The sequence below is a fragment of the Lycorma delicatula genome, chromosome 2 (assembly GCF_047948215.1).
Source record: "Lycorma delicatula isolate Av1 chromosome 2, ASM4794821v1, whole genome shotgun sequence".
NCBI lineage: Eukaryota > Metazoa > Arthropoda > Insecta > Hemiptera > Fulgoridae > Lycorma > Lycorma delicatula.
Window position 1 is genome coordinate 180,904,501 of NC_134456.1, and position 23,069 is coordinate 180,927,569.

At 31.0% G+C, this 23,069-nt stretch overlaps 1 protein-coding gene across 4 annotated transcripts in view; it reads left to right on the forward strand.

Moving 5' to 3' along the window:
- Positions 1–23,069, forward strand: part of LOC142319474 (deubiquitinase DESI2) — a 40,272-nt gene that overhangs the window by 11,539 nt on the left and 5,664 nt on the right. For all 4 annotated transcript variants that reach the window (XM_075356795.1, XM_075356794.1, XM_075356796.1 and 1 more), the window contains exons 3-5: positions 12,961–13,033; positions 16,500–16,593; positions 22,411–22,552. In XM_075356795.1, coding sequence (XP_075212910.1) covers positions 12,961–13,033; positions 16,500–16,593; positions 22,411–22,552 — 309 coding nt within the window. The remainder of the gene's footprint in view (positions 1–12,960; positions 13,034–16,499; positions 16,594–22,410; positions 22,553–23,069) is intronic.

Below are 23,069 nucleotides of genomic sequence, written 5' to 3' on the forward strand. Positions count from 1 at the left end.
TAAAATTTTTATCTTTCTACCTTTTATTTGTATTATTCAACTTATAAACAGTTTTGTTCAGAATTAAATTCTCTACAAATTTTTAAAAAAAGTTTTATGTGTTTATTGCCCATTTAATAAAATTATTGTACATCAAACATAAAAAAAAAAAGTTTTTTACCGATTTATTGGTTTTCATCCCAGATATTAACACCACTGCAGATACAGTTCTGCAGTCTTATTTTATTTGATTTTTTAGGTCAAAAACCATACACAATCACAAATTGTGTCCCTTAATTAACATCTTAAAAATTTCATACAACCTCATTTCACCAGGATAGCCGAAATCTGAGTGAAATCTTTTATCTGTTGTAATTTGCAAATTAATCATTCTAGGACATAAGTTTATATGACTTTTTTTCCTTTATGTTCATGAGTAGAATAGGTTGTGAAAGTCCTGGGAGAACTTTTGCGATTCTCTGTAGATTGTGTATTTCAGCTGCGGTATTACCATTTGTTTTAAAAATAAAAGTGGAAACATATAATTGGTTAAGACTTTTTTAAATACTTTTTTGTGTATGAATAAACAGTTTATTTATTTCATGACCCAATATAAAAAAAATATTTACATAGAAATGTTTGTTTTCTGTGGTTATTATGTAAGAAAAGCTTTCCCCTTACCATTTGTTTGAGAAGATTATGATTCCCAGCAAAAAAAAAAAAAAATAATAAAAAATGTTTTATGCTTTTTAATTTTATAGATTACATTTGTTTTTTTTCACTAATATTATTGTGACCTAATTCTGTTTATATGTAATTAGTTGCTGGTTAATTTATAAGTATAAATTTGTTGTCTTAATTTATTGTTCATTAGCTAAAATAATATTTTACAATTCTGCTGCACATAAGCATTTTTGGAATCTTATTTACAAAGGCAAGTCAAAAATTATGTACGCTTTTAGTTCTACAATTTTTCACACAAAAGAAAAATAGGGGTTCATGTACATAGTCACCTCCCTTGTCAATGCACTTGGTCCAGCAGTCCACAAGCTTGCATATTTCTATCAAGAAAAAGATTTTCAGTTGGTCGTGAAGTCACTTTTGCACTACTTCCTGCACATCTAAGTCTGTGGAAAATTGATGACCTCTCAAAGCATCCTTGAGCGGCCCAAATAAACAGTCAGAGGGAACAAGATCTGGGCAGTAGGGAGGATCTTCTAATATCTCAAAATTCAATTTGTTGATGGTTTGAACGGTGTGGTCAGCTATGTACTGGCAGGCATTGTTATGCAACAATACCACCTTCTCTGACAATAGACCTTGGCATTTATCGCAAATTGCTGGCTTCAGCTTGTTTTCCAGCACTTCATTGTAACTTGCGCTGTTCATTATGTACCCTTTCCCATGAAGTCTTCCTGTATAGTTCCTTTTGTGCTCCAAATAACTGTTGCCATAACCTTTCCTGCTGTTTCCACTCCATACTCTGGTGTTTCTATTGTGGCTCATAGTGATGTGCCTAGTAATGTGTTGTCTTCCTTGTCGATCAAGTAAGTGTAGTCAGATGTCAACATGTTTGAGTATTGTTCTGCAGTAAGCTGTCATGATACCACTGAGCATAGATTTTGTGGAAGCCAACAAATGACTTAATGGATGATTTGATAGACATCAAATACCTCAGACAATACCATACCATGAGGTATTGTCCATCAGACAATACCTCATCTATTGTAACTCACTGTTCACCAAGACCATCTCTTGAGCTTGCTAAATCTTGTCATTTGTGGTGGAGGTTGACAGGAATCCTGCATCCTCTTCATGCATCACATTTTCTGGCCACATTTAAACTTCTCGATGTACAGAAAATCACTTTTACAAGATAAAGCACTATCCCCATACTATGATAAAAGTCGACAGTGAATTTCCGCTCCTTTGGCACCCTCTGACCAGAAAAATTAGATCCTGCTTGTTTTTCTTTGGTGCAAACTGCTGGCAGAATGGACATGTTTACACTGTAATAACTGCAAGACAAATAACGTGATCAGGATAATTTTTTACACATGTCACTGCAGTCTTACTAACTCTCACTTAATATGCTGTACAAATCCTACTATTTCCTTCTATTTTTGTCACTCTTAGCAAAAAATAAAAAAAAATAACCGAAGAAATACAATTTATTGTCACATATTATATAATCAGTAATAAAATATAACAATAATAATAAGTATACATGCACAGAAGGCAGTATGTATGACAACCTTGAAAATGTATTACGTGAAGATGTAGATAATTTTGACTTGCCCTTGTATATAAAAGTAATACTACATATAAAAATGCAAAAGTACAGATAGATTATTTATTATTTTAGAAGATGTTTAAAACATCATCTTACTATAGCTATTTCAAAACGTGGATTGTTTTTATATTTCATTCTAGCATTGTAGTATACTTATGAGATCTGTAAATAAAGTAATGAGACTGGTTCAGAAAAACTTTATATTTACAAATATTTTATTTTACAATCTAATTATACATGGACTCTTATTACCTTCAAAATAGTTTCCTTAGGAAGTCATGCAGTGCTTCAAACAGTTTTTCCACTCTTCATAGCAGTGTTGGAGAACTCAGAAACGGGAATATCCTTCAGTTGGTTGGTTACATTTTTTTTAAAATTTTTTTAATGTTTTCTACTGTTCCAAAATGGTGTTCTTTGAGGTGTTTTTTTAAAGTCAGGAAGAGGAAAAAGTTGCAGGGATTCAAGTCAGGTGAATAAGGTCGTTGAGGAACTACAGGAATATTTTTCTTTGCCAAAAACTCATTAATTGAGAGTGCAGTGTGACAAGGTGCATTGTCATGGTGCAGATCCAGTTGTCTTTGATGGCTGGTCTCATGCAGGCAACTCTTTTCTGCAGTCTTTCAAGAATTTCTCAGTAAACATATTGATTTACAGTCTGTCCTGGAGACAAAAACTCCTTATGGACAATGCCATTACTATCAGAGAAACAAATTAGCATGGTTTTGATTTGATCATTTTTGCTTTTCTGGGACATGGTGAGTTTGAAGTGTACCACTCCTTGCCCTGGGATTTTGTTTCTGAGTCGTACTCAAATGTCCAAGATTCATCACCAGTAATAATATTTTTTAGAAAATCAGTTTCAATTCACTCTAGAAGATTGCAGCACACTTCCACCATTGTTTTTCTGTTCAACAGTGAGGATTTTTGGGACCAATTTTTCACAAACTTTTTTCTTGTCCAATTTTTTTGTCAAAATTTGATGGCCTGTTGTATGGTTCAAATCAATTGTTCTGCAATCATTCTGAGAGTTAATTGCTGTTTGTACCATATCAAGTCTCTGATTCACTCAACATTGTTGTCACTTTTTGATGTTAACAGTTTTCCAAGAGTGTGGATTGTCCGCAACTGATTCCCGGCCATCTGAAAATGCTTTAAACCACCTAAAAACTTGGGTTCATGACAGTATCACTCCATATGGCCTTTTCAATTTTGAAAAAGTTTCAGTAGCGTTCTCACCTAGTTTTAACACAAAACTTGATTGCACAACATTGCTCATAATTAGTTTGACTCATTTTTGTAACGCACAACAAAAACTCGTTTCACGAAAAGTTTGTTTACATCTCTGGTGGCAGCAATAGACTAAAAATATTAATACCTAATATAAATCAACTGTTCATATAACTACATGTTTACTAGTAACTTTTTAGTGTTGCCACTTTGGCTGCCAAAAATCTAGTCTCATTACTTTATTTAAAGACCTCATAAGTTACTGAACTCAAAAAAATAGTAGTATTACATAATACATAATTATTACATATTAATATTTCACATATTATTTCTTTGCAAGTAAAATAAAATAGTGTAAATAAAATTAACACATTTTTTTGTTCGCTAATCATTGGAATATCTACATGCAGCTTACTTTATCTTTTGTGAAGTAATAATTGTATAATCATAGAACCTGGGTTGTATGTCTTTTTGTGGAAATGTAATTAGAAATGTTAATTAATAATTAAAATTATGAAACTAAATATCTCTCAGAATGATCAGTGTAAAAAAAAGTAACCATAATTAGATGCAAACTAGAACCATTTGGGGAATAAGTATTGATAATGTTGCATGTAAATAATTTGATACAAATAAAAAAAAGAAAAAAAAAAGAAAATTTAATATTAACTGAAAATGATAACTAGACTATTCTCAACATTTGATCCAATAACTAAACTTTTACAAAGAAATTGTGTAGCAAACATCTGTGTAATGACATCGTCTATTGTATTCACATGAAATAAAAAAAAAATCAAATTTAATTCAAATTAAATTATTGAAATATTTGTGAAACAAAAAAAAATATATATTTTTTCAAACAAAAAATGTAGAGGACATTCTCTTCTAAAAAACGTGTTTTTTCGTTTTTTTCACCAGAAAAAATTGTTTTTCATCTCTATTGCATTTGGAAAAGTTGTTAATCTCAAAAAACAGACAACTTTTATTTACACAATTTTCTTGTACGACTTACCGTTTTGGAGCTGTAGCTTGTGAAAGTGTGAAAATGTTGTGAATTGGGCATGTGTTCAAAACCGGTCTACTTGTTTATAATGTTTTTTACAACTTCAGTGCCACCTAGTATTTCAATTTCAAATTATACGGCATAACTTCAAAGACATTAATTGTAGAGGAGAATGTCCTCTACATTTTGTGTTTGAAAAACTTTTCTGTAAAATGCATAGATTCAGAGAAAAACGCATTCAAAAACATTTTGAGTATTTCGAGTTTTTCAAAAATCTATAGGAGGGGGATGTTAAAAATCTGGAGTTAAGCTTCCCTCATCACCCCTAACGCATGGACAAAAGATCAATCGGTAGGTAAGGATTTTCAAATACAGCCTATTTTGATGGCAAATTACCTGTACTAATAGTTTCCTGCTTTAAAAATACATTTTTCCCAGCAAGAAGGAAGGTTTTTTATTGTAGCATCATAGAACGACGCTGGTTGTGTCAGGAGCCAATTGCACATATAGATGACCCATTTGGAAAATTCAAATAATTTGAAAACATATTGACCACTGTTTAGTTTTTTTTTTAGGTTTTTCTGTTACTGTGTTTTGATGGTTGAGTTGTTATTTTTTGAAATGCCTTTTTATGTTAATACAAAGAGTAAACAAATAACTTCAAGAAAAAATATATACCTTTTTTTATTAAAATTAAAAACTACAAATGAAAGAAATGAATTTAAAAAAAACTAAAAATTCCACTAATAACACATTCATTGTTCAGAGTACTATATTGTAATAATATAGTTTATTATTTTGGAGTTATTTTACCCTTTTACTAATAACTACCAGGCGATTATAACGCCAGGCGTTTTTTGCCCACAAACAAAAAAAAAAAATATTGTAATAAAGTATTCCTAACTTGTTATTCCCTGCTATGGTTAGCAGTCTAGCATAGGGATTGTATCATTTCCACTTATAGTCAAAGGCTTGTATTGTGCAGAATGGTAATGTATGTGCCTTTCATCTGGAAAGCTCTGAATCTGAATTAAGTTTGTAATTTTTTCACACTACAGAAATTCATTTCTTATCATAAAAAAGGAGTTTAAGGTAGCTGTAACTGGGTGCAGATTGTAATTATAAAATATAGTGTATATATACGCAGCCATCGCAAAAAAAAAGGCTTTTAGGATTTATAAGTTGAAGTTTATATGAATTTCACATAAAATATTAGGTAAGTCATTTATATGAATGAGATTTTTCAAAAGTATAATGAACTGTCAGAATTTACCAGACTTTCTTTAGATGAAAGAAAATATATCAAGTAATTCTGCTCCCAATTGAAATGATGATTGCATTAAAATGGTGTCTGGAACTCAATTGCAAGCCTTACTAAATAATAATTTTATTCACATAGTGTTTTTCTTAATTTTTTTTAGAGGAGAAAAAAAGAAGAAAATGGCTTGCAGACAAATGCCTAGATTTTGAAAGGAGAACTGATATTATGAACTTGGGTATAGAAAAGTAAAATCAGTAGCATAGGCTTAATGACAGGAGTAAACATTTGCTAAATTACCAGTAGCAATGGTGAAGTGCTATACAAAAATAAAGAGATAACATGAAAGGGGAAAGAAATCTGTAAAGATCTTTTTGTTAAATGATCCAATTGGATCTTCCCATAAAAGTTCAGGATAAGTTCAAAGAAGATAAAATAGGAGTAGCAATCTTAAAATTGGTAGGTGTAAAAGGAGTAAAAGATATGAAGGATGAAGCATCTGCCAATAAAGGTGATGAAATTTATTAATGAAGAAAGATTACAGAATAAGGTGAAACTATGTAATATGAACTACAAGAATGGAATGTGGCCTAAAGACTGTCTTAAAACAGCCATGATTTCAGTCTCCAAAAAGCTTATACAAGCCTATGTGAAGGTTGTAGGACAAATAGTTTAATTTTACAGTGGGCCCAAGATGTATCTGAAAATTCTGAGAAGACTTGAGTAAAAAAAATGGAGCAAATGCATACAGAAGAAAAATATTGATTCTGGAAGGGAATGGGGGAAAGGGTTGTGGATACCAAATAAGTACACATAAGATAAGAAGTAATGGAATGAAATTGGAGATGAAGGAATTAACATAAGAGAAAGGAGAATAGATTGTATAAGGTTTACATATGACACAAGTTTTTAGGTATTGAAGCACAATATATTCAATAGATGTTTTCAAGCTTTGAGAACAGCAGAAAATGAATATTAGGCAAATAAAAATAATGACAAAAGGAGGCAGCAAGCCAATTAATGATAACCAAAGGAAAAAATTGAACAGTGAAACAGTAAAGATACTATAAGAGTCATTCAATAAGTAAACATATGTACATAGAGGGAGAACTAGATTGTCTAGTTGATTTCATGCAGGTCAGCATTGTTTACTGTTATGCAGTGAATAGTTGACTGCAATTGACAATGTTTGTTTTTCCTCAATAGCCATATAAGTATAGATGTGTCATTGTTAGATTGCACCTTAGAAGAGCAGAAGCAGTTATTCATTTATTGTTATTTAAAGATGTAAAACCTGCTGATATTTTTCACCTAATGAATATTTATGTGATGTGAATTACATTAACAAGGCACGTTTTTTTTTCAATCTGTAGACAGGTTTCTAAGTGGTCAAAAGAGTATTGTAGGCATGTCCTGGACAGCCAGTAGAGATTTCAACAGAAATTTTGAAAGTAACTCTTGAAAAATAATTCTCAGTGATTATCAAGTTACTGTGGAAGAATTAACTCAGAAATGCAGTATTAATATTGGTCCAGTGTACAGGATTATCCACATTGACTTTAAATTTAAGAAATGTACATGTTGGATACTGAAAATATTGAAGGAAGCATTCAAAACATCAAGATGACATAATTGAAATCTCAATTTCATTGTGAGGACGAGGCATTTATTTCTTAGGCTAATGAGACCTGAGATGAGTTTTAGATACACCATTACAAATCATGATTGAAACAATAGAATAAAGAATGAAATATGCCAGATATCCAGTGATAAAGAAATTCAAAAAGCAACCTTCTGTTGGTAAAGTGATGCATTTTATCTTTTGGAACATAAAAGATACTATTTTTTGCCATCATTCAGAAGGTTGACATACTCAACGGATTAATAATTCAAAGTTGCTGGAATAAGATTTGAAACTGGCTAGTCGCACTAAACAACATGGATTGATGTGTTTTTAAACATGACAATGCTCATCTTTAAACACAAGATATGATCACCAAATTGGGCTGGAAAGTCTTATTACATCAGCTTATATTCTGATTTGGTGTCATTAAATATATGGCACCTTTTTTGTCTCTTAAAATCTGCTTTACATTGAAGATAATTTCAAGGTAAGGAAAAAATGAAAGTAGTTATGCAAACGTGTTTCAAAGGTCAACTCAAAGGATTCTTAGTTGATAAAATATAAAAGCTCACAGGAAACTGGGATAATTGCATAGTGAAAGAAGGAGATTATGCTGAAAAATAATGTAAGTATTAAAATCTGTGTACATACTATGAATTTTCTTGTTTACGTATCGAATGACTTTCATACTTTGGTACCATATTTTATTTAAAAAAAAATAAAAACAAGAAAAATATTTAAAGAAAAAAATATTTTTTTAAAAACTAAGAAAAATTTCTTAATGGAATTTGATAATAAGAAACTGTTATAATGTAGTAAGAAAAAAATTTATTTTATTGTGTAATAATTTGGTTAAGGATCTTAGAACTCGTAAAGTGATATTTGAGGACTGTACCTCTGTATGGATGTGACTCATGGAAAAGGAAGTAAGAAAAGAAGGCATTTAAAATGTAAGCATGGAGGAGTAGAGAATATTAAATGAACAAGCAGAATGAAGTAATTGGATTAGTGAAGAAATTGAGAATAAATAATAAATCAGAACAATTCAGAAGAGGTGTTCCAATCAGCTGGGACAGATGAGAAACATTTATTAAATCAATGCTGGAAAAATCAGTAGGAGGCTCAAAAAAAGTGTAGAAAAGATTATATTTATAAATGAATTAAAAGAAAGAGAGCATTATCAGAGACACAAAAGTTTAGCTAGGATTACAGGAGAATTGAGATGTATATGGTACAAGGGGAACCTACCTTGGGTAGAAATCATATGATGAGTATGTCTACAAGACAGATTTTTTTTTCTCTTGCTAGACAAGACAGGCCTGATGAAGTGGTTTCTATTATATTTAGGACTTTTTTTAAAAAAATGCATTTTTCATTTACTTGAAAATGTATACCTTTATTAATCAGTGCTTATGGAATTATGTTTGACATTACTGGAATGCACTTTCCAATAAAAGATTCAGTTGTGATTTTTGTCTAATCTCTTTAACATTTGTAAAATATTCTTTCATGACTTATCAACCTTAGGGTGAAAAAAACTTGTACAGAGCCACATCACATCTATTACAATGTTAATACTTTTAGTCAAGATTTCTGAACATAGAAAATGTATCATTTTATCTTTAATCAGAAAATTAAAATACTCATCCAGTATTCTTTATTATCTGTAGAACCTCATAGTTCATAATATCAAGAAAATCATAGAACTTAAATCTTTGTTAGGTCCCTCATCCTCAGAATGTATCCACTGAAATCATACCTATAACCTCAGAAACAAATTGAGGAAGAACTAATCAAGGATTTGATGGTAAGAACCAGTTATATGACTGTGCATTTACACTTTTTTTTTCACTTCTTATTTCCTCCCTAAAAGTGATATATTGATTGGTGAAAAAAACACTAACTTCTTTCACTTTTTCATCTGTCATCGATGTGTTTGAGCTTCTGAACTGCCATAATTTTCAAGTGATCTATGAGTATCTTGTTTGGACTATCTATAAATTAATAGTTCCTGCATACTACATACAAAAAATTTTGCAACATTTTAACCACTTTGGAGCAATTAATCTCATTTTAGTTTTTCCATAAAATTTGATTTAAACTCCTGTTTAATTCCAACATATTTGACTCAGCTAGTTGTCTCATCTAAATTACAGATCTAATATAGTTTCACATGTACACAGATATTAAGACAGTGTCAACTGTTTTTTTTCTTTGGATATTTCTAATTGGAAAATTAAAAAAAAAATCATGTTTTAAAAATCACACCTTGCAGATGAGTGGTTACAATGTAATTATTTTTGGAAACAAAATATCTCATTTAATATTATTATTATTTTTTTTATTTAGTTAATAATGGTTATTTATAATAATTTTTTTTTTTAATGCTCCATGAAATTTTAACTATGCAGTGTATAACATACCATAGTGTAGATATAGTTGCCATCAGAATGAAACTACATTCTTTAGGTTTTATTAAGCTTTGTACTTGTTAAACTTTTCATCCCATTTTGCTAATTATTTATATCTTTGACCAATTTTCATTCTACTTTCCTTTTTTCATTTCTAAGGGTGTCGCAATAAGAACTGGTATTTTAATTAAGAAAAAATTCCTTTTTTGCTTTCAAATTTAAATATTTTTATTGTAATATAAATTATAGTGTAGGAGGTTAAATATGTTGTAATTTTTTTTTTGTCTTCAGTCATTTGACTGGTTTGATGCAGCTCTCCAAAATTCCCTATCTAGTGCTAGTCGTTTCATTTCAGTATACCCTCTACATCCTACATCCCTAACAATTTGTTTTACATATTCCAAACGTGGCCTGCCTACACAATTTTTCCTTCTACCTGTCCTTCCAATATTAAAGCGACTATTCCAGGATGCCTTAGTATGTGGCCTATAAGTCTGTCTCTTCTTTTAACTATATTTTTCCAAATGCTTCTTTCTTCATCTATTTGCTGCAATACCTCTTCATTTGTCACTTTATCCACCCATCTGATTTTTAACATTCTCCTATAGCACCACATTTCAAAAGCTTCTAATCTTTTTTTCTCAGATACTCCGATTGTCCAAGTTTCACTTCCATATAAAGCGACACTCCAAACATATACTTTCAAAAATCTGTTCCTGACATTTAAATTAATTTTTGATGTAAACAAATTATATTTCTTACTGAAGGCTTGTTTCGCTTGTGCTATTCAGCATTTTATATCGCTCCTGCTTCGTCCATCTTTAGTAATTCTACTTCCCAAATAACAAAATTCTTCTACCTCCATAATCTTTTCTCCTCCTATTTTCACATTCAGTGGTCCATCTTTGTTATTTCTACTACATTTCATTACTTTTGTTTTGTTCTTGTTTATTTTCATGCGATAGTTCTTGCGTTCTTTCTTCATCTATGCCGTTCATTGTTTCTTCTAAATCCTTTTTACTCTCGGCTAGAATTACTATATCATCAGCAAATGGTAGCATCTTTATCTTTTCACCTTGTACTGTTACTCCAAATCTAAATTGTTCTTTAACATCATTAACTGCTAGTTCCATGTAAAGATTAAAAAGTAACGGAGATAGGGAACATCTTTGTCGGACTCCCTTTCTTATTACGGCTTCTTTCTTATGTTCTTAAATTATTACTGTTGCTGTTTGGTTCCTGTACATGTTAGCAATTGTTCTTCTATCTCTGTATTTGAACCCTAATTTTTTAAAATTCTAAACATTTTATTCCAGTCTACGTTATCGAATGCCTTTTCTAGGTCTATAAACGCCAAGTATGTTGGTTTGTTTTTCTTTAATCTTCCTTCTACTATTAATCTGAGGCCTAAACTTGCTTCCCTTGTCCCTATACTTTTCCTGAAACCAGGAAAATGTTGTAATATGTCAGCCAAATGACCTCCATGGCTGCATCAGCAGGGTATCCATTCTTTTAATAAAATTTTCAAGTACATAATCACATGTCCTTTTTTTAACCTCAAGGAGTACCATTAGGTAGTTTGCTTCAGAAGATGAGATGAATGACAAGAAGCGTGTGAAGATGCCATGCCTGACCGAGATTTCAACCCGGTACCTTTGGATGAAAGGCCGAGACACTACCACTCACGCCACAGAGGCTGGCCGGCACATATTCACATGTCTGTATTTCAGTTTCTTCACTACAGCAATGAATTTTTTCCTTCAACTGGGTTATTGCCATACACGTTACTCTTCAAATAACCCCCATAAAAAGTAATTGCAATGTGTTAGTTTGCATGACCTTTTTTGCCAATTCTGATCTCCAAAACAAGAAATTATATGACCTGAAAATTTAGTTTGCAATAAATGGGTGGTATCACACATTCTATGGTAAGTTGCACTGTCCTGTTGGGACCATACATCTTCCAATTCTGACAAAAAAGTTTTTTTGAGCATCGTACAATAACTAACAGCATTCACCATAATAGTAACATCAAAACATCATTCTTGAAGAAAAAGGATGTAACCATTCCCCCTGTTCAAATTGTGCGCCGTACTGTCACTTTTTGTGGTTGCATGGAATGGAAAACCCTTGGGTTTTCTCTGCTCCAAATTTGACAATTTTGTTTATTCGTTAAGCCGTTAAGGTAGAAATGAGTCTCAACACAAAGATTATTTTTAATTGGAATTCATCATCCACTTCTTTATGTTCCAACACCCAATTGCCAGGTGTTCGAACACCTGGGAACAATGGGTCTTCATTGTTGATGGTCTCTAGGAAGTAGATCATGCATCAATTGAATTCTGTGTGGATAAAGAAGTTTTTTGTCAAAATTTGTTGTACTGTAGCCTGTGAAATATTGAATTGTTTTTCTTGAGGGTTTATTGATGTTTTAGGATTAATTAATTATCATACAATCACTCACTGTAGTGATGTTTTGTGCAGACTGACTGAAACATTGATGCACATGAAGTGTTATCATCTGTGAGGGAAAATGTACACTCAACTTTTTTTATTCAACTCTTAACAGTTAATAAAGATATGGGGCATTTTGTCTACCAAAATGGGTTTGATTTTCTCATTGTTTCTGTCAAACGTTGCACATTTTTGTAATGGGGTTTTACTATAAATAAACATTGCTGTAATGTTCATTTAATGTAGTTTTTCTAATAACCTCCAAATCTCAGACAAATATCAAATGTGGCGGCTTAGAATTTTGTAGTTTAAAAATGGTATTTAATTGAAAATACATATTCTAATTGAGACACCTTACACATTAAAATGTGCTTTTCTAACATAATCTAAGTATACTAAAACTGATAAGTTGTGTAGAGATGTATTTAATTTTTGTTGGGATTTTTTGGCTCTTGACCATAATTTTATTTTTAAATGTTTTGGTTTAAAAATGATTGCATTATGCCGTGCCTGTGGAACTAGTTGATGTGTTTTCCAATGTTAGCCAGGTTTGAGACCAAATTTTAACTCATCCATTTTTATACTCCTCTCAAAAAAATAGAAACTGAATAAAAAAAAACTTAGATTAATTTGCTTGTCATACAAAAATAGTCATGTTCACAATATGATTTAATTTTCTGATCTTACCTTGAAATGTTTAATGTGTTTCAGTATTGGATAAATGAGTACACAACACCAATTGGACTTGGAGTTTTCCATTCTGGAGTTGAAATTTATGGACAAGGTTTGCAATATTAATTTTTGGTAGTATTATGTGTGGTCATTTTGCTGATTATACTGTTTACTATTTAAAATTACAATTGTTGTGTATAGTATTACACAGATGGCTTTGTAGAAAACAATACTATTAGATTGTTTGTTATAAATCAGTAAAGCTACCTTTTCCTGTACATTACTCTTTACATTATTTGTTAATACATTTTAACTAAATGAATTTTAAAATTTTGATTAAAAAAATTCATTATTTAATTTTTGCAATTTAAAAATAGGAGAAAGATGAAAAATATAATATTTTTCTTTAAATGTATTTCCTGACAAGTAAAACCCCTGTAAAACAGGATCTTGAATCATGCTAAACAAATTTACCAATGGTTCAGATTCTTCAGGTTAGTAACTTTTAACAGATATTTACTTCTTGCATAAAATAATGTGTCATCAGTTAAGAAGTGGAGTTTTAATTGAAAATAATTATAACCAGATTTAACAAATGCACAGTTGTTAAAACTCTCTTCATAAGGTTTTCTATCACTGTTTTGTCTATCTTTAGTAACTACAGTGTTGTTTCACCCTTGCCTAGTATAATATTATTTGATTACTGATAGTGAACCTCGGTTTACCTTTAGTGATGTTATGACATTACTTTCTAAGAAGCCATCACCAGTTTCAAAGCCCTGCAAAGTCCCTTGTAATCATTAAAATATACTTTTATTTAATTTTAAAGTGATCTGGTGCGGCATTATTCTTCCAGTTATATATTAAGCTATGGAATATCAGCAATTTAATGGTCTGATTCATGACAGACAGCAACTATTTCAATCACTTAATGCGCACTAATTTTCTTTCACTTGGCTACAAATTCTGTAATGATCACTGCTGTGTGTGCCTGACCCAGTTAAGTTATAAAACTATTACCATTTATCTAGACATGCATCAGTGTTCTGAACTTTCATTCATTGATGAATTTCAGTGGTTTTCAAACCTCTTTGGTCAAAAACAAATTACAGAATGATGTTCCTTTTTTATCATGATGCAAATGGAGCAATCTCCTTAGTACTGCTGCTGTATCATCATGTTGTAGTTTGTCATAGGGCTGCCACCTGTCAGCCACTCCTGAGTATCACTGTTCTCAACAACAGGATAATGTCAGTGGTTTCCAACCAGTGTTTTTGAGATTTTAGAATTTAAAAAAAAATTTGTCACTATACAAGCTAATTTATACTAATTTGAAACTTTTTGATACAATGAAATTTAGTTTGAGACAGACTGTATCAGTCGATACATGCAGCAATGCTGAGTTTAATTTTTTCCTTCTGATAATTTTGGGTGATTATCTGCAACAATGCTTAATTTACTTTTTCCATTTGGTAATAAACCAAATGTTCATTGTTGCCATGTTGAAGGATTTATTCCTCTGTAGGGATTTTTCAAGACAGAGAGAAATTTTTGAAAATCAGCTTACACAAAATGAGAAAGAATGCCTGAAGAAGTTAATAAAAGAACACCTAAGTGCATTACAAACTTCAATAACAAAATACTTTCCTAAATTTTCTGTTTCAAAGTTAGACTAAGTAATTTCTTCTTTTGGTTAATCTGGTGAGGTAAACATACAAAATGCCACTAACCTAACTATCAATGAAAAAAATGGAATGTTAAACTTGTGTTGTGATTGTGCCTAGAAAACAAAGTTTCTAGACATTTCAGTACAGTCATTTTAGATTATGTGCGATGTCAGTATCCCATAATTGCAAAGAGGATCTTAAAAAAATTTGTTATTGTTTTCAATGTCACTTGTGTAAATCAGCTTTTCCTGCAATATAGTGAAATCTAACCAAAGTAATTGGCTGGTACATCTTGAAGATGATTTTTGGGTTGGCCTGACATCCCTAAGACCGGTGTTGATAAACTGGAATGTATCTAGTGCAGACTTCACATTAATTTTAGTGGTGGGTTTTTAAAAAAATAATATATATTTTTCTAATTGGACTTTTGGTATTACAACCTTTGTCTTTTTCTGACACTGCTTGTATGTAGAAGAATTCGCCTGCTTGCGTGTTAACATCAGTTTATGTACATTGGATGTCTGAAGCTTAGAATTAGATATTACAGTACATATTATTACTTCCAGTATCAGCGTAATTATTATTAATCATAAACAAATAAGTATGTCACAATATCTTGGGCGTTAAAGTAATGTCATGGGCATAATGAAGTGTGTCATTTGTCAAAAAAAGTTGGGAACCAACTTTAGAGTAGTACATCATGATGACAAAAAATAACACACACCAGTCTTATGGTTGAAATGAAAAAAATTTTCATCAGAGTTGTAAAGAAAGTTCTGCTTACCTTCCTGTAAACTTGGATGGCTGACTGAGCCTAGTTGGACTATTTTTAATTTAATACTGTTTGCTTTTCACAACTGTTTCCCAGCCACCACTGTAGGTTTCTGATGACCAGGTTGGGTTTGCTAGCATATCAAACTAAACTCTAACAATAGACAAAGTTATCTGGCTACTGAAGGTTGTAACAAGTTACAAGTAACTTGTAACCCCCGCTCAAACAAGGGAAGTAGAAGCTCTCTTATTCACCAGAGTTGCACAAGATATTTGGAAATTTCTGATATCCAAATGAGTATTACTTGATTCCTTTGTTGCACATTCTATTATATTCTATCACCTTAACTTTAAGATATTTGTTTTATATTCCTTTTTTTATTACTTAATTTGTATTCGAACATTATATCTACCACAATTAATAACTATGGCTGTTGTAATATATGACTTGCCAATCTTATTGCTGTCTTTGTAAGAATTAATCGTGGATTATTGTTCTCTCACTTGTCTTAGAACATCATATTACATTACATCACATATTAGGTCTCAGCTTTTTTTTTTATTTTTTATGATTATAAAAGAAAGGATTTGTATATGATTGTAAATTATTGATGAGCAATATTGCCTGCTAGTTGTGGAGTGTCATTGTGACAATGACTCATTGTGTGTGCTAATTATTATTAATCACTATTCAGTAAGCATTGTTTCATGATTTTAATATTAGAATTTGATTTGTGATCTCATTGTACTTGAGATCTTACATTCAAATCTAAGCATTGTATTTTGTAATCTTAACATAAAGTTGAAATTTAGATTCTTGATTTCTTATAAAATATAAATTAGAATGAACAGTTATTTTCAAGGAAATTTCTAGTAGAACTTTAATGAATAAATTAATCATTTCAGTTATTTTTTTTTTAAATTTATATGTAAATTTTATGTACCTTTACTGTATATGTACTCTCTTACATAGACTACAATAGTGCAGTAATGTCATTTAATTTATAATTCTGTTTTACCATAAATCCATTTATAATTTTTGTTAGAGAAAAGAAAAATTGTGTAAATATTTTTAAAAATCTTTTAATAATTGTTTTCATATTTCTTAGTTTTATTAAGCCAAGTTTGACATGATTTCAGAATATGCATATGGGGGACATCCATTCCCTTTCTCTGGAATATTCCCTATTACTCCGCGGGATGCTGAGGAACTTGGTGAACAGTTTAGATTCAGGTATTTTATAACATTGTATCTATTAAAAGATAAGAATACTTATAAGAAGAATTGACAATGAATATTGTGGTGTTTTGATTTACTAACATTGCCACATTGAAAAACTTAACTCGCCATAAAAAACCGTTTTATCTATATTAAACTACATTGTTTTGGCTTATTTTACATTATTAAAAAAATTCTTTTCTGTAATTGATATTTTTAGATTTATGAGTTCATTCAACAGATAGTTAACTTTTAGCATTTTTGGTTCTATATTGTCTTCCAGTGTCATTCTTTATTTTCTAGATATCTAGAAAATAAAAATTATTTTAACTTACATTGTGCTCCTAGCTCATACAATTGCTCATACACTAATTAGCTATTTTATACAATAATTATATATGTTCTGTTCAAGTTCTGATTTACACATTTAGTCCAAGATGTGTGGTTGTAATAATGTTTAAGTACATTTGTTACTCATTCAAGGTGCACAACTATCTAAGGATGTGATTTAGCAAAGCTAAACAAGATATCCGGAATTGTTTATATGATGGTTGTCTTAAAAGGAGATGATGTCTGGTTGTTCATCCACAGGAAAATTATTTGTTTTCCTACCTTAGTTAATAGCAGTGTAATGCAATTATATCTTTAATGTAAAAAGGTAATTGCAACTACTTATTAAATGTTTAAAAGACATGCTATATTTCAAAATTCTTTCTATATATTTTTTTGCTGTATTTCAAAAACCTGGATTATTTTAGCTTTTATAGCTTTTCCATAAAATTTTGTTAATAGTTTTTTCATAGTTTAAAACATTATGGTTTAGGCAACATGTTTGGTTGTTCACTTGAAAAAAAATTTCAGGTAAATATTTTTCTTTTTTTGAAAACACACTATTTTAACATGTTTTTAACTTAGAAACTTAGTCTCTATTATAATTGAAACGTTTATATAACTTTCATAAATTTCAAATACCCTTATTATAATCTATTACGTGTAGTTATTGTAAAAATATAAAAATAGTACAAATAATTTGTGATAATAAAGTTTGTGAGGTAGAGAAAAGAGCTGTTAGTTGAACAGTTTTATGTAGTTAATTTTTACCCCTGATTATCTTCAACTTGAGTAGAAGTTAATTTACACTTCATCTGGATTACTTTATGTTTGTATTTGTCTACATTATTCTTTATTTTAAATATTGCTCCTTTGGTCCAGATAGCAAACTACCTTGGAAGAAATGTAGTCCCTTAGGTTAGCTACCACCATCCTGGAACCATCTGTATTGAAATGCTGTTGCACCTTCTAATAGCTGACAGGACAGCTGATTTTTTATTGGAGTTCAACTAAGTTGCTCAGTTAGATTGCCTGTGGAACATTTTAAGGATTTGTTTGTTTCTAATCCAGGATTATGCAGAAAGCCAAAATAGTGACTGAAGTGCCTATTGAACCAAGTGTTTTACTATTAACCATTTAAGTCAAATTACTGATTAATTTTTACTCCGTTGTAAAGATAAAACTGTCAGGACACTGTTGTTGGTACATTATTTAATCACATAGTTTCTTATGTAGCTGTAGACAGTGCTCCAACATATCTTTCTGTTCTTCATTGTACATTTCTATATCAGTTTTATTCAATGATAGATATTTTGAACAAAAATACCAGTATTTCAAAAATGGATTTGTTGGTAAAGTTAACAAAAATAAAAGAACACACAGCTCGTATTTGCCAAAAGAAATTTGACTTTAATTAGAGAAAAAACAACTGAACTTATGTTAAATCATAACCTTAAAGAATTAAAAGAAATTATGAAATAAACATAACTTAATTCTATACAGAATTTATACAAATGATATCGGCTAAAACGACATATCGATTCTAATACGAAATGACAAAAACATAAATAAAAATTTTTCAGATAATAGTTTTGAAAATATTGCATTAAAATACGTGGCTAAAAAACAGTTTAAATAACCTAAATACATTATTATTCAGACTACAGGATGGAATACAAAAACAATAAATATTACTAGAACAAATTACAATAATTACAGAGAAGTCCGCAATTACGACTTCACTTCAGGAGATATAATTTTTAGATTAATATAAGAAGAGTAATGAGAGTTCAGTACATGAATAAATAAGAATTAATCTCGGCGATTAACAAATAACATTAAAGTACAATAAAAAGTATGAGTCAAGTACAATAAAAACAAATTGTAATAAGTAAGCACATAAAATATATTGCACATGAACAATAATAACATAACCTTATCTAAGCCACCTGTCGTGACTACATTTGAGTGAAGAAATGGTTTTTTAAACCAAACTTGAAATTGAAATGCATAATGTACAATTTAACTGAATATTTCACAAATTTTACTTATAACGTAACTATTTACTAATGCATGATTTGAACATGCCTTAATAACACATGAATATTGGTAAAAAATGAACTTGTGAAAATTAAAGTGCACATATACATGCAGTTTATCCTTGGTGTAGTCTACAATGGCGAATCAAAAATAACAGAGGTAACAATTTGTGATTAGAAGTTGAATAATAGGTAGCACCTCAGTTATATACTAACGAGTTTGGAGAGAATTTGCATCTATGAAAATGTAATCAGCAGCTGGAGAAGATTCGGCGTCTATAGAATTGGCAGTTTGTAGTGATTGAAACACTTTCAACAGAGACATAATATACTGAATTTGAAGATTAACTTAACAAAGAAACTAAGCAAAAACAAAACATAGAGATCTGTGAAATCATGAAACACTGACGAGTAGAACTAGAGAATATTTCGACAGAGAAATACCACAACGTTTATATGAAGACGACGAAAGTATTTAAACATTAAGTATGAGAGAGAAAGGTCACAGTCGATCGCACATGTTGAATGTCTGATCTACTCTGCCGAAAAAATGGCGTGAATGAAAAGAGGGGGAAACCAAACCTAGGCAGTGGATAGGAGAGAGTGTGTGTAAAAGACAAGAGATGGTGTTTAAGTGGTAGTATGAGAACAATTAGAGAAAACGTGTGGAATTCGGGAACGAAGACTACAAAAATTATCTACAAGCAAGCAGACCATTAAAGGATTACGTAAGACTGATAAAATAATTTCTGAATACGCACAAGTTGAAGAAATGAGATCAGGGCAGACAAAGAGAAATAGACTTCTAGGAACTATGACAATATTGAAATTGGTGAGAATAAAAAACACTTAAGACTAATATATATATATATTAAGACTAAACAGCAATAAATAATGCGAGATATGAAATACGTTGACACCAATATGATGATGCAACTGTAAGTCAAACTGGAGCCTGAGAGAAATTGATAACGAAAACAACAGACCAAACCAACCTATATTAAAGTACACATAAGATAAGCCTTACAAAAATGCAAAATAAATTTATAAAGCCTGTAAACTACAAGACCCAACCATAACCTTGAATTTATTGGAATAAAACAACTTTACGCAATGGCGTAAACAGGATTCATTAGGTATGTTTATGCAAAAGTAGGTAGGTATGTATATGCAAAAGTTAGTCTTCAATCTACTAACAAATACCCCGTTTGAATTTAGAAAATTGGATTGGTTGCAGAGACAATATAAGACGATCCCATTCCACCTCCTAAAACAGTGCCCCAGTGGTAATCTGTTTGGTATCAGCTGGTGGTAATGATCAGTCTAGCCTCGCACAAGGTGCTCGCTTCATCTCACCACTCTTGCCTCTTTGGTTGCAAGTCCTCACAGGAAGCCCATTATTATTAAACAAATTTTTTTTAATTTATTCAATATTTAACTTAAATCTGTACATTAAAACTCTTCAAAATATTGTCCACCTGTGTCGATACATCTTTGCCAGCAAGATTTCCAGTCTGCAAAGGCATCTTGGAAAGCCTGTTCAGGAAGTGTGTTTAAAGACATTTCACAAGCTGTTTTTACGTCATCAGTTGTTCTATAATGATATCCGTTTAGGAGGATTTCAAACAGGGAAACAAAAAGAAGTCTGCAGGAGCCAAGTTGGGACTATAGGGTGGCTGGGGCAGCATTGCCATGTTAGATTTAGTCTGGTAGCAGCTGGTCATGGCGAAGGCAGTGTGGGCTGACATGTTGTCATGGTGAAGTTTCCAATCGCCACTGATGTCTGGTTTGACATGCCAGATCCTTGCTCTCAGTCTCTTGAGGATTTCTAGATAAAATTTAGAGTTAACAGTTGTCTTTGGAGGGACAAACTCACGGTGGACGATCCCCCTCATGTCAAAAAACACAATGAGCATGGTCTTTATCTTTGATTTACTCATTCGAGCCTTCTTGGGGTGAGGGGACGCCAAGGTGTGCCACTCAGCACTTTGTCTCTTTGTTTCGAGGTCGTGTATCCACGTTTCATCCGTAATAACATTGTTCAAAAAGTGAGCATCATTTTCATACATTTCTGAAATGTCTTGACAAATTTCCACTCGCCAAGATTTTTGGTCGTCTGTCAAATTCCTGGAACAAGCTTCACACACACTTTTCTCATGTGCAGATCCTTGGTCACAATCTCATGGATGATAGTTTTTGGAATATTCAACATGTCGGCCATTAAACAAACACTCATTTGATGGTCTGTTTGCAAAAGTTTTTTCACATGAGTCACATTTTTGTTGTTTGAGGAGGTTGACAGGTGTACAGCACAGGCTTCATTGTCAACCTCTTCACAGCCTTTCAAAAACGCCTTGTGCCATCTGCAGACTTGCCTTTGTGATAAACATTCATCCTCGAAGGCCTGTCCAACCATTGAAAAAGTTTCTGCTGCAGACTTGCTGAATTTCACACAAAAACTTGATTGCGTATCTTTGTTCCAGTGAGTGCTGCATCGCAATTTGGGCAAGAGATGAAACAGAGGTTTATGAAATCACTGTCTTCACCTCCAAGAGCTCAGAGACAACTGAGCAAGCACTCGCTAGCTAATTGACTTACACCACCATCGATTCCAGCAGGTGATAGTGCTACAACGTACAGTGGCTTTACAATAAAACGTATGACATTACTTTCTGGACAGACCTTGTACATCAAGCATTGAAACATTATCTTTTTAACATTGCTTTTTTGAGATGAAATATATCTAACAACCTTCTCAGTTATGTCAAGCAACATGGGTAAAATTTTGGTTGCAAGTAATCTTTTTGTTTATTCCAAACAAACAAAAACCCTCTTCTACTTTATGTAATAGTATAAATGATTAAATCAGTCAATTTTTTTTCAAATTTAATAATTCACTGTTATAGTTGTTTAGTTGTTAGTTTAATTAGTAACTACTATTAATATTATACTGTAACTACACTACTTTAGTAATATAGTAATTTAATTTTTAGTTGTTTCATTAATAAATTGTTTTTTGTTTGCACAATTTTATTGACGGGGTTGGTTTCAATTATATAAGCAAACTAGATGTAACTTAGTAAATTTATTACAAAATTTTATAATCACTTCACTTTTTTGTTAAGATTTAAATATACATTTCAGAAAAACTAGTGATTGAAATAGTTTTATTTATTTATTTTTTTAGAGGTAAGAAACATTCTTACACTAAAAGAAAATCTTTTAGTTATGTGAATAAGAAATGTGTATAATATAATATTAGATAATTTTAAGTGGTAAATAACTAGAAGTCTCATTTGTGTCATGTTTTCCAGTATATTAGTACAGTAAACTTCTCATTTTTGTACTAAAATGATCTGAAAAATACAAGTGGAATTCCTATAAAACCTGATCCCCACTTTGAAATTTAAATTTTCATCTTTATTTATCATTTATTCTATTTTCATTGTAATTTTTTTTTTAGGCAGTCTATACATGTTGGGCATACAGATTTCACAGAACAGGATGTTAAAAGAATTGTTGAAGAATTGGGTAAAGATTTTAGAGGAGATCGTTACCACCTTATGAACAAAAATTGCAACCACTTTTCTGGATCTCTAACACAGGTCAATTTAGGAATATTTTGATAAATATTAATCTTTCTTATATACTTGTTTAATTATGTATGCATAAAATTAAATATTTAATCTGGGCTAACACCTAATTAATGTTTTTACTTTTTAATACTTTATTTACGTTACCTGTAAATAAGACTTACATTATCTTTATATCCAATTAATACTTTGCTTTCTCGTTTATGATGTCATGAATTTTTTGGCATGTAAAAAATGCCAAGATGGCAAAGTGACAACCTTTGTAAAGGTTTGAACGTATATGGATGATTCAAACGAGGAGTAATTAAAGTTTATGGTAATCAATCACATGTGTCACATGCGCATTTGTTGCAGGGTTACTTTTCTTTAAAATTTAATAAGAATGAATGTATAAAGTTAGATATTATTTTATTATTATTTAATTTTATTTATTATTTTAGTTTATTCAATCCATAAATTATTCAGTAAATTTATTCATTTTTTAACAACCATACTGTAGTAAGGTAGGATATAAAGCCTAATAATTACA